Source organism: Melanostigma gelatinosum (genome assembly GCF_949748355.1).
Source record: "Melanostigma gelatinosum genome assembly, chromosome: 2".
In the NCBI taxonomy this organism is placed as follows: domain Eukaryota; kingdom Metazoa; phylum Chordata; class Actinopteri; order Perciformes; family Zoarcidae; genus Melanostigma; species Melanostigma gelatinosum.
This window is the reverse complement of record NC_136635.1, coordinates 13,707,685-13,719,766: the sequence shown is the minus strand read 5'-3', so window position 1 is coordinate 13,719,766 and position 12,082 is coordinate 13,707,685. Positions and strand designations below refer to the sequence as shown.

General features: G+C 39.4%; 1 protein-coding gene across 1 annotated transcript; it reads right to left on the bottom strand.

The window, feature by feature from the left end:
• Nucleotides 1-807: 807 nt before the first annotated feature.
• aqp9b (aquaporin 9b) lies at nt 808-10,625 on the bottom strand (the record flags this gene model as incomplete). Its single annotated transcript, XM_079294066.1, has 6 exons — nt 10,512-10,625; nt 9,614-9,740; nt 6,228-6,365; nt 5,783-5,901; nt 4,646-4,863; nt 808-970 (listed from the first exon to the last, which is right to left on the bottom strand). Exons 1-6 carry the CDS (start codon nt 10,611-10,613, stop codon nt 808-810), a joined length of 867 nt encoding a protein of 288 aa, XP_079150192.1. The 5' UTR covers nt 10,614-10,625.
• Between the last annotated feature and the right edge of the window lie 1,457 nt (nt 10,626-12,082).

Here is a 12,082-nt window from a genome sequence, read left to right as displayed (position 1 = left end):
GAATGAGTAAATCTGTAATCCAGCAGTGTAACACAAGTAAAGTTTGTGTGCTGCAAAATTATGGAGAAGACTGAATAACTAAGCAATGCCAGGAAAATCATTAAAGGCTGGATTTTCTATATCAACATGTAATAAAAACTCCAACGCTGTCAGCGAGATAAAGCAATCAGTCACACGCACATGTAAAAGATGAAGTCAAACAGAAGAAGGGAGTCCGTCCATCAAACACATTAGTTGGCTAAAAGTTATATAGATTACAACATTTCCACATTAAATCAACTTTTTACAAAGTGCTATACATATTAAATACGTGTTGGTTAGGCATGGTTAGGTAGACAGTCGTAAAAATAAAAATGCTGTACAGAAACTTGGCAAATACTTCTAGTGAGAGGAAAAGATCCTAGTTAGGAAATAGGAGATTATGAACAATACTGCATGTCTACAATGTAGAGGAAACTCTCCATAGTAGGAACATCTTGATGTCTAAAGAGAACATGTTTATCAAGCTACTACAATATTTTGAAATATGAAAGAGCCCCAGGCAGATAAAACCGGGGAACTATAAATAGACCAGAACTGTTACAAAAAGAGACGTTAAAGGCTTCATAAAACTCATGCATATTTTATGAATGACTATGAAATTGTGTAGTCAGATGCATGCTTTGTATTAAATATGAACTGCAAATTTGCTCTGAATTTTTATTGAACAAATGTATAAAACTGCTTCGTCTAGATGACATTTTTTGCCTTTTTGAGGGTGAAAATCAGCTGCGTTGTTGCTTCACACTGCTACCCTTGTTGTAAATTTTAACTCATCGTTATCATTTCATATTTGTCCTGGACGTTGTTCTGCTCCTGTTTTTCAGGCTCGGGATGGTGCAACTCAATGCAGAGGAAGTAAACGCCTGCTCCCACTGCTCCGCCGACCATCGGCCCCACCACAGGGATCCACCACCAGCAACCTCCAGCTCTGCAGAGAGAAACCATATCAATGACTGTGACAAAACGCAATTACCAATGTATTTACTGTCATCAACACAGCATCCTGCATTAATGAAACACTTCAAATCTTAAACCCATGCCATACTGGGACACTGCACAACTAGGTCATCCATGTCAGGGTTAAAAATACTCTGCGTTGACAATAGAACACTCCAATCCATTTAAATCCATTTAAAACAGGGGTAGGCAACTTTAAGGATGCATGCCACCATTGGCACGCGGTAGCTTAACCAATTGTACACAATAAGTGCAGCAAATAAGTTTTGCTGATTTGTATCCCAGACGGCATACTATGACTTCAGATTTTTTTACAACATTTGTTGACAAAACCAAAATGATGTGCCTCTCAAAATGATCCTGTTTTGTTTTTGAAGTCTATTATTTAAGGCTGCGTTTTTATGTGGTGAAACTTTGAAGTACGGTATACTGCCTCTCCAATTTGTATGCTTATGCTTATCATCCTACCAGAGGTGAGTTATATGCAGTTATCCCAGATTACAGTGAAGTCTTAAGGAGCTCTGTGTGTCAGACCAACTGCATGTGGCCAACCTCAAACAGAGCCAGAGGGAGATTAGAGTCCTGCCGGTCAATGTGGCTGTTAGGAACCTTTACTTCGGGAGAAAGGGTTTCGGTTAACAGACCTGATGCACAGGCCTGGAAGTAAACAAGCGCCTGAGCGGGTCATCTCTCGCTCTTCTGTAGGCACTCAGGAAGTAGAGAGAAGGGAGGCGGATAGATTATAGACTTTAATCTATGGTCACCACTAAAATGATCAAGCCAGGAGACAGTGGGTCACATTGACGCCATGTGGACAATGCATGGAGCCAAGTGCCACCCTCCAATGGATTTGACTGCATTTGTAGCCGCTGTATTTATATTATAAATGTAAAAGATGATGTCAGATTCAGCACACAGTTGCATGATATGAACATGATAGCACCAAGGGCTTACATGTGCATTAAAGCAATCTTGGTATATATCTATAAAGCTATATGAGCCATCTGGTGATAGTTACAACTGTGACATAGAGACAGAGAAAAACAGTATAGCAAGCCTTTAGACTGCCTTTAATTCTTCTTTATATTATGTCATCCGGTCAAATAAGTCAGATCAGGAACTCCTTTTTTGAAAGCACTCTGCTTTATGAAATGGCATATTTATCCAAGTTAGATTTATTACTAAGTTTATTCTTAATGCATGTCAGCAATGGAGTGCACAGACACTTTTGAGCGCAGGGGTTAAAAATAAAGAACCAGAGCAGGCCCAGTCACAAACAGGACACTGAGGGCAATGACAAAAACAGCATAAATATATACATGTCAACACTTGAGTAAAAGAAGCTTTGATTACCTAGTTAAAAAAGTCAACTATGGCAGTGAATGCTATAGAAATAAGGTTTCTGAGATCCATCATCAAGCCCAAAAAGGTTTCTATTTGTCAGGTTGTACATCTGTAAACGCCTCCAAATTTGAGAGGGTATACAGAGAACATCTGTTGATGTTCAGCTCAGCAACTTGGAGGATCTGGAAGCTCTTAGCCTACAGTATCCCATTGGCAGAGTTCATCGGTTGGTGAGAAAGCTCCTCTGTGGAACAGTGCCAGGGGTGGTTGAGATCAACTCCTGAAATGCTACCGGCGTTGGATATTTTAGGGTGCAACAGTTAACATGCTTTGTTAGTGTCACAGAGATTTTGTAAAAAAGCGTGAGAACCGGCACAAGAGTCAGACCGACTGACCGAGTCACTTGACCATTGTCGTCAATGGTGGCTTGGCAAAGGTGACCAAAGGAATGCGTTCCAACTTTCCAGGGGATCACACTACTTTGCCTCAGTGATAATTAAAGCTTGAATCATAGATATCTTAAATAGGTTGTTATTCGTACTTCTACGTACAAAAAATAATAAAATGTACTTTGTATATAAGCCACGTAATCATGAGCCAGGACATGCAGGGCTGCCTCTAAGGAAGTCAGGTGACATAGTATAAAGAGAGACAAAGTCTACTAGCGAGGAGGTTGGGATGGAGGTTGGGATGGAGGTTGGGATGGATGGATGGATGGATGGATGGGTAAAAAAACAAACATTTTGATTCCCAACTCGTCAAATACGGCAGCAAAGTGGCCTGTACACCTCAGACTACCCACTCTACTGTAGGTAGCCCTCTATTAGGACAGCGTGTCAGTTTCCGCTCATTACATGAACAGTGTCTTCTGAAAATCCACTTCCCACTTTACAGGAAACATACAATTTCCACTCTTTACACGCATACAGTTCAATATACTTCAGATTTAAGTTTACTCAGGTTTTAGATTTACTGAGGCAACACAACTACTTGGTTAGGTTTAGCCAACTAGAGTACTTGATTTGTTACGTTGTTTGATAGCACTTGCTCTGAACAGCTAATAATTCAGAGATGTATTTACAGTGCAGTTATGAAAACCCGGTGCATCTTATCCTGATGCCTTGTGCGTCGGTATCAGACCATGAGGGGCACTGACCAAGCAACAGTATTGGATGAGTTGGGAGTTGGTCCTGGTTGAACAAACATGTGCTTTTCACCTCTGTTCGTGTTCTGTGTGAAACCAAGTCAATGTTGACATATTGTACCTCACTTTTGTTTTCGAATCTTGCCTCCTTAAGCAACGCCATGATCTTTTCCTAAACCTAACCAAGCAGTGTTGTTAACTAAACAGGTTCTTCACTGTAGGGGCTTATGCAGTCGCACTAAACGCTATTGTTGGTGGACATAACTTTTCAAAAGATATTACACCTACTTTTGTAGAGGGATACATTGAATCAAGATACTGGAAAGAAGACTTGACTTCAGAAACAACATTTTAGCGCTGCACAGACAATTGAGAGGTCATACCACGCGACGTCCTCTCCAGTTTGCAACATGCAGACAGTATCTGAAATGTACTTTGTGACATTAAAATGCCACCTTTTTCGTCATGTGATATTATCGCTTTTTGTTTTTTTAAATTGCGATCTCACTTCAATTTTGAATCGGGCATATCCAGTTGTCTCTCAGTGAAATATGACACTTAAAACTGTATATAAATGATATGACTTGTTTTTGAAAAAGAAAAGAGGAATCTTAATGAATACCTCTGGCTTGATGAAATTAAATCAGTATGTTTGTACAATAACGAGAGAATAAAGGGGAAAAAGCGAGACTGCGGAGCTCGGGAACTGAATAATATAGAATTGTGTCATTTGAGTAATGAGGCATTCAATATTTCATATCTGTGTGCATGTATTCTCTCATATTCACTTCAATCCCAGAGCCCTTTTTCAAAATGCAGGAAATACATTAAATATTCATTCAGATTGTCAAGAGAGCAGAGATGGAGCTACAAATGCTGCTCTTCATGTGGGATAGAAAAGAGAAGCCACTTGGTTGAACTGAGTTTCTTACAGAACACATCTACTACGTCTCAGGCAGTGGTGAGAGTGTGAGCAGCAGTAAATAATGGACGCCTAGTTCTCTCAGGCAGGCGACAAAAATGGCTTTCATCTTTCTGATAATAATCCCAACATTGCCCTGCTGGATATTAGAGACTTTTAAACTCTTTCTTTTATATTTTCATCACTGTTCTTTACGTGGAAAAGGCACCTTTTTGTTTCTTTTTCAGTAAAATTACCTGAATACGTCCATCCCCCACCCAGCTACAGCCGTGAAGAACCGTGGGCCGAGGTCTCGTGCCGGATTGATTGGATAGCCGCAGTTCAGACCCATGGACACTCCGATGGCCATGATGATCAGGCCAATGCACAGAGGCTCCATGCCTTTTGGAGCACCGATATTCCTCTTGTCAGTGATGGCCAGGATGCACAGGATTAGTGCTGCAGTTGCAATTACCTTGAAAGCAAAAGCATCAGACAATTAGCACAAATCGGTAATTTTCACAAAATTCAAGACTACAACAACATTTTAAAATGAAGTGCAGAATCTTAGAATATAGAAAAGAACACAACAAATCACTCTTTTTGGTGTTGTTGTTGTTTTTGAGTTACCTCAGTGACCTCTGCCCTCTGTTATTTTGTATAAGCTTTTAAGGGGCTTCCCCTTTCCCCTGGTTTCAGTCTGTATTAGGCAGCTTTACTACACAGCCCCATATGGCTATATATTTCAAATTAACATATTATCTAAACATTTTTATTTTGTTTGATTTGACAGATTCTAATTTGATCATTTAAAGGCAAATGGTCTGTGATCCAAATGCCCATTATCACATGTCACCATGTTTCTGATGGTGTAGCTGCTTTCTTTATATCAGTGATGGATGTAAAAATGGTTTAAATCTTGGCTTTATTGAAATATAATCAGTTAACAAACATAATGCTTTTCATCTGAAATACAACCTCATATAAATGTGAATGTAGCTCAAATTAATATGATGAAGGGGAAAATACTGATTAGACCCTGTCTTCACAAATACACAAACTAACATTTGTATCTCGCCTCGTACACTTTCATAACAGATGGCAGCTGTTCTCTGCATCGGAGCAGAATTGTTCATACATCAGCAAACAACGCTCATGTGCACACTCACATGCATCTCTGTATGCTCGAGTGGATTCCATTTACACAGAATGCTGTTGGAAAATGTCATTGACAACATGAATTCCAAATAAAAAAGGAGCAAAACCATCCAAAGCTTACTTTCATGTCATCGGGCAGCTTGTATAAACTGGTTAAAGTGTTGTTATCCACGCGTATATCAGTGTATTTTCCAGGGGAAATTACTTATAGATTGCAAGTTAGCCTTAAGCCCCACCTGATCTACAAACCCATTCAGGACTGAGAGATGTTTTGCTGGATAAGATGCAAATATGTTGGCCGTGGCATTTGCACCAGTAACAGCAAATTCTCCATTGGTATATTCCATCAAAGCATCTGCAGAAAAGAAAATACAACAAAAGATAAGCAACTGTTTACATAGTTGTTAGAAACAAGCTCCTCCAATATTTGTGTTTTATTACTCATAAGTAAGACATAAAAACAGTATTTAGATAAAACAGGAGGAGGAGCATGTCTCAAGGTGTTTATCAAACTCAGAGGGTTCTCACATGAAGCAGGAATATAGCTGGATAACCTCACTTCAGTCAATGTTTCACACTTGATAGGGTTCTGGGTTTCCTCTGAAATGTTATCTGGATAACCTAATAATCCTTTCTGAGACAGTTCTCTTGTTGTGATGACATTTACACATTTACACCCACCATAATACAACCCATAGACAGCACAGGATCCAGCAAAAGCCCCCAGGAATTGTGCCAGCACATACACAGGGAACTTCTTCAGAGGAAGCTTCCCCAGGATCACCATGGCCAGAGAGACTGCTGGGTTCACGTGGGCTCCTGGAACAACGCAACAAAAAGAGATCAACAAAATGTCGCAACCACAACAATGAATGACAATGACAAAAAGTACCAAGAATGTTATGACTCAAAAATATTTATATAATCGGGCTGCAATTTAATAGTTATTTCATAATCAATTACTCGTATTCCTTTATTCCACACATTTATCTTCCATGTCAAAACTTGGTACCTACATTTAAACCAATGCAACTCTACTGCCAACAGTTTGGTGAGAGATTCAAGTATGTTATTACAGTAGCAGCTAATTTAACGTTGAGCTGGTAAACTCACTTCTTTGTAACTCTACACCTACAATTTATTTTTTCATTTTCAAACTTGTAATCATCAGATCCAACGATGCTGACTCAGGTGACATCACTTGAGGTAATTTATCAGATTTCACGAAGCTTAAATCAACATATGCAGCAGTACTCCCCAAGACTTTTGACCTTTTGTGTGAAATCAAGTTATCCTTTAAATAATAAATTATTAAAATAACACCCAATCATTTTTTTTCTGTCAAATTACTCATTTAATTAAATTGCTAATCATTTCAGCTCTAAATCTAGAGAAGACTGACTTAGCAAAGCATTTTGAAAGTCTCTTGTCTTCTCTCACCAGATAAAGTAAACTTTCAGTTCAGTTCAGTGGAATAAAACAAAAGCTGTCTTATCATTTAGTGCCTGTGTTCAAACCCTCTAGAGCCCATTCATTTCAAACTTTCAGGATGTTCTCAAACAAAGAGCACTGGGTTTGTATGCCGTCAAATTGGTTCTGTTTTCCTACATTCTATATTGTCTTTAAGAGGCGTGTTTGAACACATTCCAGTCAAATGTTACTGGGCTGTGATGACAGTGTGGGGTCATTTATTTAACACTCTGGGATCTTGGCTTTGACCCCACTGTGGTAACACCACTGGGGGTATCAGCCATGCGCCCATTGTTAATCTCCCCGTCCTGTTCACAAACACTGACCAAGACAACCAGCCAGACCGGTCTGTCTGAATTGCATCTGACATAATCTGCTTAAGGCACACGTAGACTGCAGGTCATTAGAGTGACCATGATGTGTCACACCTATGGTACACTGTCATCTAAATCTGAGACTACAAAGTGAAAACAATTTTGTGTTTTCGTCTCCTATGGGGCCGTCCTGCCAGGGAAGCCGAGTACGCCAGGCTTGTCACACCTGACCCCCCTCTCTCCAGAGACCCATGCCCCAGTAAAGCTCATCAGTCCAATACCTATGATCATCTTCAGAGATGTCGTTGGACAGAAGCTTCCCACTGAGCTGTGGACCCCGGGGCTGAATGGCCCAGTCATGCAGCAAAAGCTCTCCATATATTAACCTCCCTGTCCTCAGGCTGTTCTGCTTTTCCTCTGAAGCGTTACAACTCTTCTCATTAAACATGTAGCACGAGTAAGGCTGTATAGTCGGGACGATCAACAACAGCAGCCATCATAAACTAAATGGAGAAACATTACGAAACACTGTTTCACTCCTCTTTTTTCACCATTGTCAATCAAAGTTAAATTTCTCACTGAATAACTTTAAATTTCTAGAATAACACGATTTAGTTCCCCCAAATCCCGAATGGGCTAGAAGTAAAACACATGACACCAGAGAATTTGTGCCACCCGGAGACTGTCAGGTTTTTAAGGAATAGTTCAATATTTAGGGAAACATGCTTATTTGCTTTCTTGCAAAGAGTTAGATGAGAAGATTGAAACCACCCTCATGGTTGTATGGTAAATATGGAGCTAGATGCAGTGGCCGGTTAGCTTAGCTTAGCACAAAGACTGGAAACAGATAGCCTGGCTCCCCCAGCACTTCTGAAGCTCCCTTATTAACATGGTATATCTCTTTTGTTTAATCAATACAAAATAATGTGTAAAAATGATCATATACTCTAAGCCTATAATATTTGTTGGCCGGGATCAATAACTGTCTGCTGTGGGTGCCGAGCAACTCCTCAGAGCCAAACATTAGTGCTGACACAAAACCCTAGTAAAACCGTGAATTATTGTTTTTACACGAAACAAACAAAACATTGTTAATTAATGAGCTTTACAGGCACTGGTAGTGGTAGCTGTTTCTCCCTGTTTGTCTTTATGCTAAGCTAAGCTAACTGTCTGCTGCCTGGTTGTTACTTCATATTTAATTTAACAGATTTGAGAGAATAAGTGTATTTCACACTTTCACTTTCCAATGCTGATAGAAATGACCACACAACAGTCGATGGGCCTGCACAACGCAACCTCCAGCATAATGAATCCCTTGACTGTTGATGAATTAACACTCACCGTTTGGGCTCAGCAAGCTAAAGAGAAGCACTGTGACATTTCACAACTATCAGTCCCTGTCATTGCTGGCAACGCACAGAGGGCTCTTCTTGCTGTAATCCTGGAGGAATGCAACCGAAAACGTCCCATTTGGACAACAGGACACAATATCTCCAGAGATTAAGCACACTGACACCACTCTTACACTGAAAATCCTTCCATTAGGGACGGTAGAAAACATAGTTTACTCTCCAGAAAAAAAACCTCCATGTGTATCAGTATGTATTGACTCCCAGACAAGAAAAGAGGAGACTATATGTTGAATTTACTCCATTATGTAACACTGCAAGTCCATACCAAAGGTCTATGGTCTTCATGAACCATTATTTTATCTAGACCAGTGGGCAGTTATATCAATCATAATTGTGCTGTAAGAGCAAAGAGACATCTCCACCACAGACAAACGCTGAGCGATGACCTTTGTTACCAGCCGGCGTTAGTAGCTTGCTACAGGCGATAATTATCTTTTTTTGTTTTTCTTCACTGGGAACTCCAGAGACCTGAGAAAAATACTTAATTAATTAGAAAGCATCTTTGGCATTAAATGTCAACATGCTTGCAGGTATATCTGAAACAATTAGTCACTCAACTATCTTAATAATTGTTTGGCAAATTTTCTTAGAAAACATCCTTTCAATGCAGCCTCTCAACTGTGAGAATGTGTTTTTTGCTCTCTTTATATCCCTGTAAACTGAATGTCTTTGAAACGTCACCTTGGGCTTTTGGAAACTTGCCCTTTTACACCATTTTCTGGAATTTATTGAAAGATGAATCAATTACTCTTCTGAATAATTGGTAATGGAAATAATCATGAGCTGGAAAGAGTTGAGGATGATTTAGTATTGTAATGAATTGAAGGAATGAAGCTGGGCATGTTTTCCATCCACAATGTGCTACTTTTACCTGACACTCCCCCTGCCATGTAGACGGCCATCATGACTCCCAGAGAGAAACCAATGTGGATGGTCAAGGGCTCCCCGAGAGCCCCTTTACTCAGGACCGTCTGGGCCACTGAACCACATCCAAAGAGCTGGGACAGACAATAACAAAAACACAAAGGGTGGCGATAGAAAGACCCATTGTTTTTAATTATTCCAATTATAACAGTCATTAACACTAGCACTGTTGTCTACCGACAGCCTCCGACTGCCAAAAACAATTTGCCCTTCTTGGAGCCTGGAAAAGAAATAATGAATCCCCCATTTATTAGATCAAAGGCAGAAGTAATTCAGACAAAAACAAAGTGTTGGTGGCAGTTGTCCAACAATAAAAAGAGGCTGCTGTGGACGCTGCATCTCTTTTCTGATATGGCATCAGGCATTAACGTGGACTCAGAGAGGTGACAGGTGGAGCTCAGGGGTGACAGTCCGGACTGCCATAATAAATAAAAAGCTAACTGTTTCAAGGAAGGATCAGGAAGCATTATACTCTGTACAGCAGATCATTTGCTATACCTAATTTGATTCCATGTTTATTTTTTCCATCACCTAATAACTGAGAAACAATGACTGATTACAGTTATAATGAATCATCTTTTATGTTACTTTGCACTTCTGGAGGAGATGTGAGGACGAAAAACAGTCCCACATCAGTCACATCTTGTTATGATTGTCAGGAGCAAATTACAGCTGCAGCACATCAAAGAGAAAGTCTGTTATTCCCATAATATACTATCTGTTAATGGAGACGTAGGAGACACAGCAGTCCCTGGAGACGCAGTTTGACACCTTATTAGCATACTGGTTCAAAGCTTTAAAGCGGCTGTTTAAGCTGGATGACAGGTGCAGAGGGAGGTACTCACTATCAGGACAAATATCCCTAGAAATTCCGCCAGGAACTCCTTAAAGATGTCCCGCCTCAGGCCAAATCTCTCCTTCATCTTCCTCTTGCTCTCATTTTCCATTTTTTCCCCCTGCGGCTCCTTGATGTCTTCCTCCGATCAGAACAAACAGCTAACAACTATGAGGGAGTCTCGGTGTGATTGCCGGTGCAGGTTGCCTCCTCCCACTCGGTGCGCTCGGGCCGTGCAGGGCTGACAGGCACGTTAAGCTTTCTGCATCTATTTCCCTTTCTAACCACAAGGGGTCTACTTTCCATTATATAAATAAAGGCTCCAGATTATTGCCCTGGCATCCACAGCAGTTGCTGAAAGTGTGGCTGACGCCGACCGGTTTATATACATTGCCGTGACAACAGTGGAAATTGATTTACGCGATTTGTATGATTATTAAGTCGTTTATTTATGCAATTATAATACATTACATTTACTGTAATTTCGCGTACCTTGTGTTGAACTCTTTACTGTTTTGCTTTTGTTTTACTCATGATGATAAACGAGCTTTTGTTGTTGTAACGTGACCTGACCCGGAAGTTTAAGCAGAGCTCAGAAAGACGAGGAATAGGTGAAAACGCGAACTGTTATTTCCCGTCTGTTATTCTACTGCTGGTCTACCAGGCGAACACGGTAACATTGATTAAGATAACTTTATTTAGCTCTGTTATACTTGTTGCAGGTAATGAGAGACAGAGTATTTGTTTCTTTGTTGTTTGTACATGAAGCTGTTTTGTGTCTTTTCACGGTGTTCCATGAGAGGACAATAATAAACGTGAACATCAGTAAGAAGCTTGGACTCTTTTATGGATACATGTTTGATTTACATTTATATACATATTAAAAGTATTTTTTTAAGTACGTTTTTTTATCAGATACACAAATAACATCAATTGTTTGGCATATTTAAATGCTTTTATCCTTAAGAAACAACGTGCTTTGGCAATAAAACTATGAAATGTAAGATAACATATTCATCATATTCATTTAAAAAAAATAAAACCCAAAGGATATTTTAGTAGATCAATAAACTCACAGCCATGAGACAGTGATGTCCAATATGAAATGTGAATAAATTAAAACATAGGAAGACAACTCTCACTTAGGATTGATTGCTTTAAAGTCTCATATGCACCCATCACTAACCATTATACTACCATCGCCATTTAATTAATGTTAAGCAGTTTAATCCTTCCTTTATTATTGACAGTGAATATATTACTTATAGCTGATTTTGTTTTATTGTCCATTCAGAGGTTCAACTCACACTCATTTAGGATGATTTAGAAGTTTTAAAATATAAACTTGGCTCTGTGCTAATTTTTTTTTTTTTAATACTTTCGGGTCCATGAAAGGTTTATTTTTAGAACAACAGCCTGTATATTTCAAATACAACTTCATGTGGATTTAATTTATTAAATTGCCGATGATTGAGCCCCTACCATTTCAATATCCCTCCATTCAGATTCTAAATGTACTTGTTAGTTTTAGCTGATAATACATCAATTATGTGTAGCTTTGCCTCATTTAGGTATTTAAAA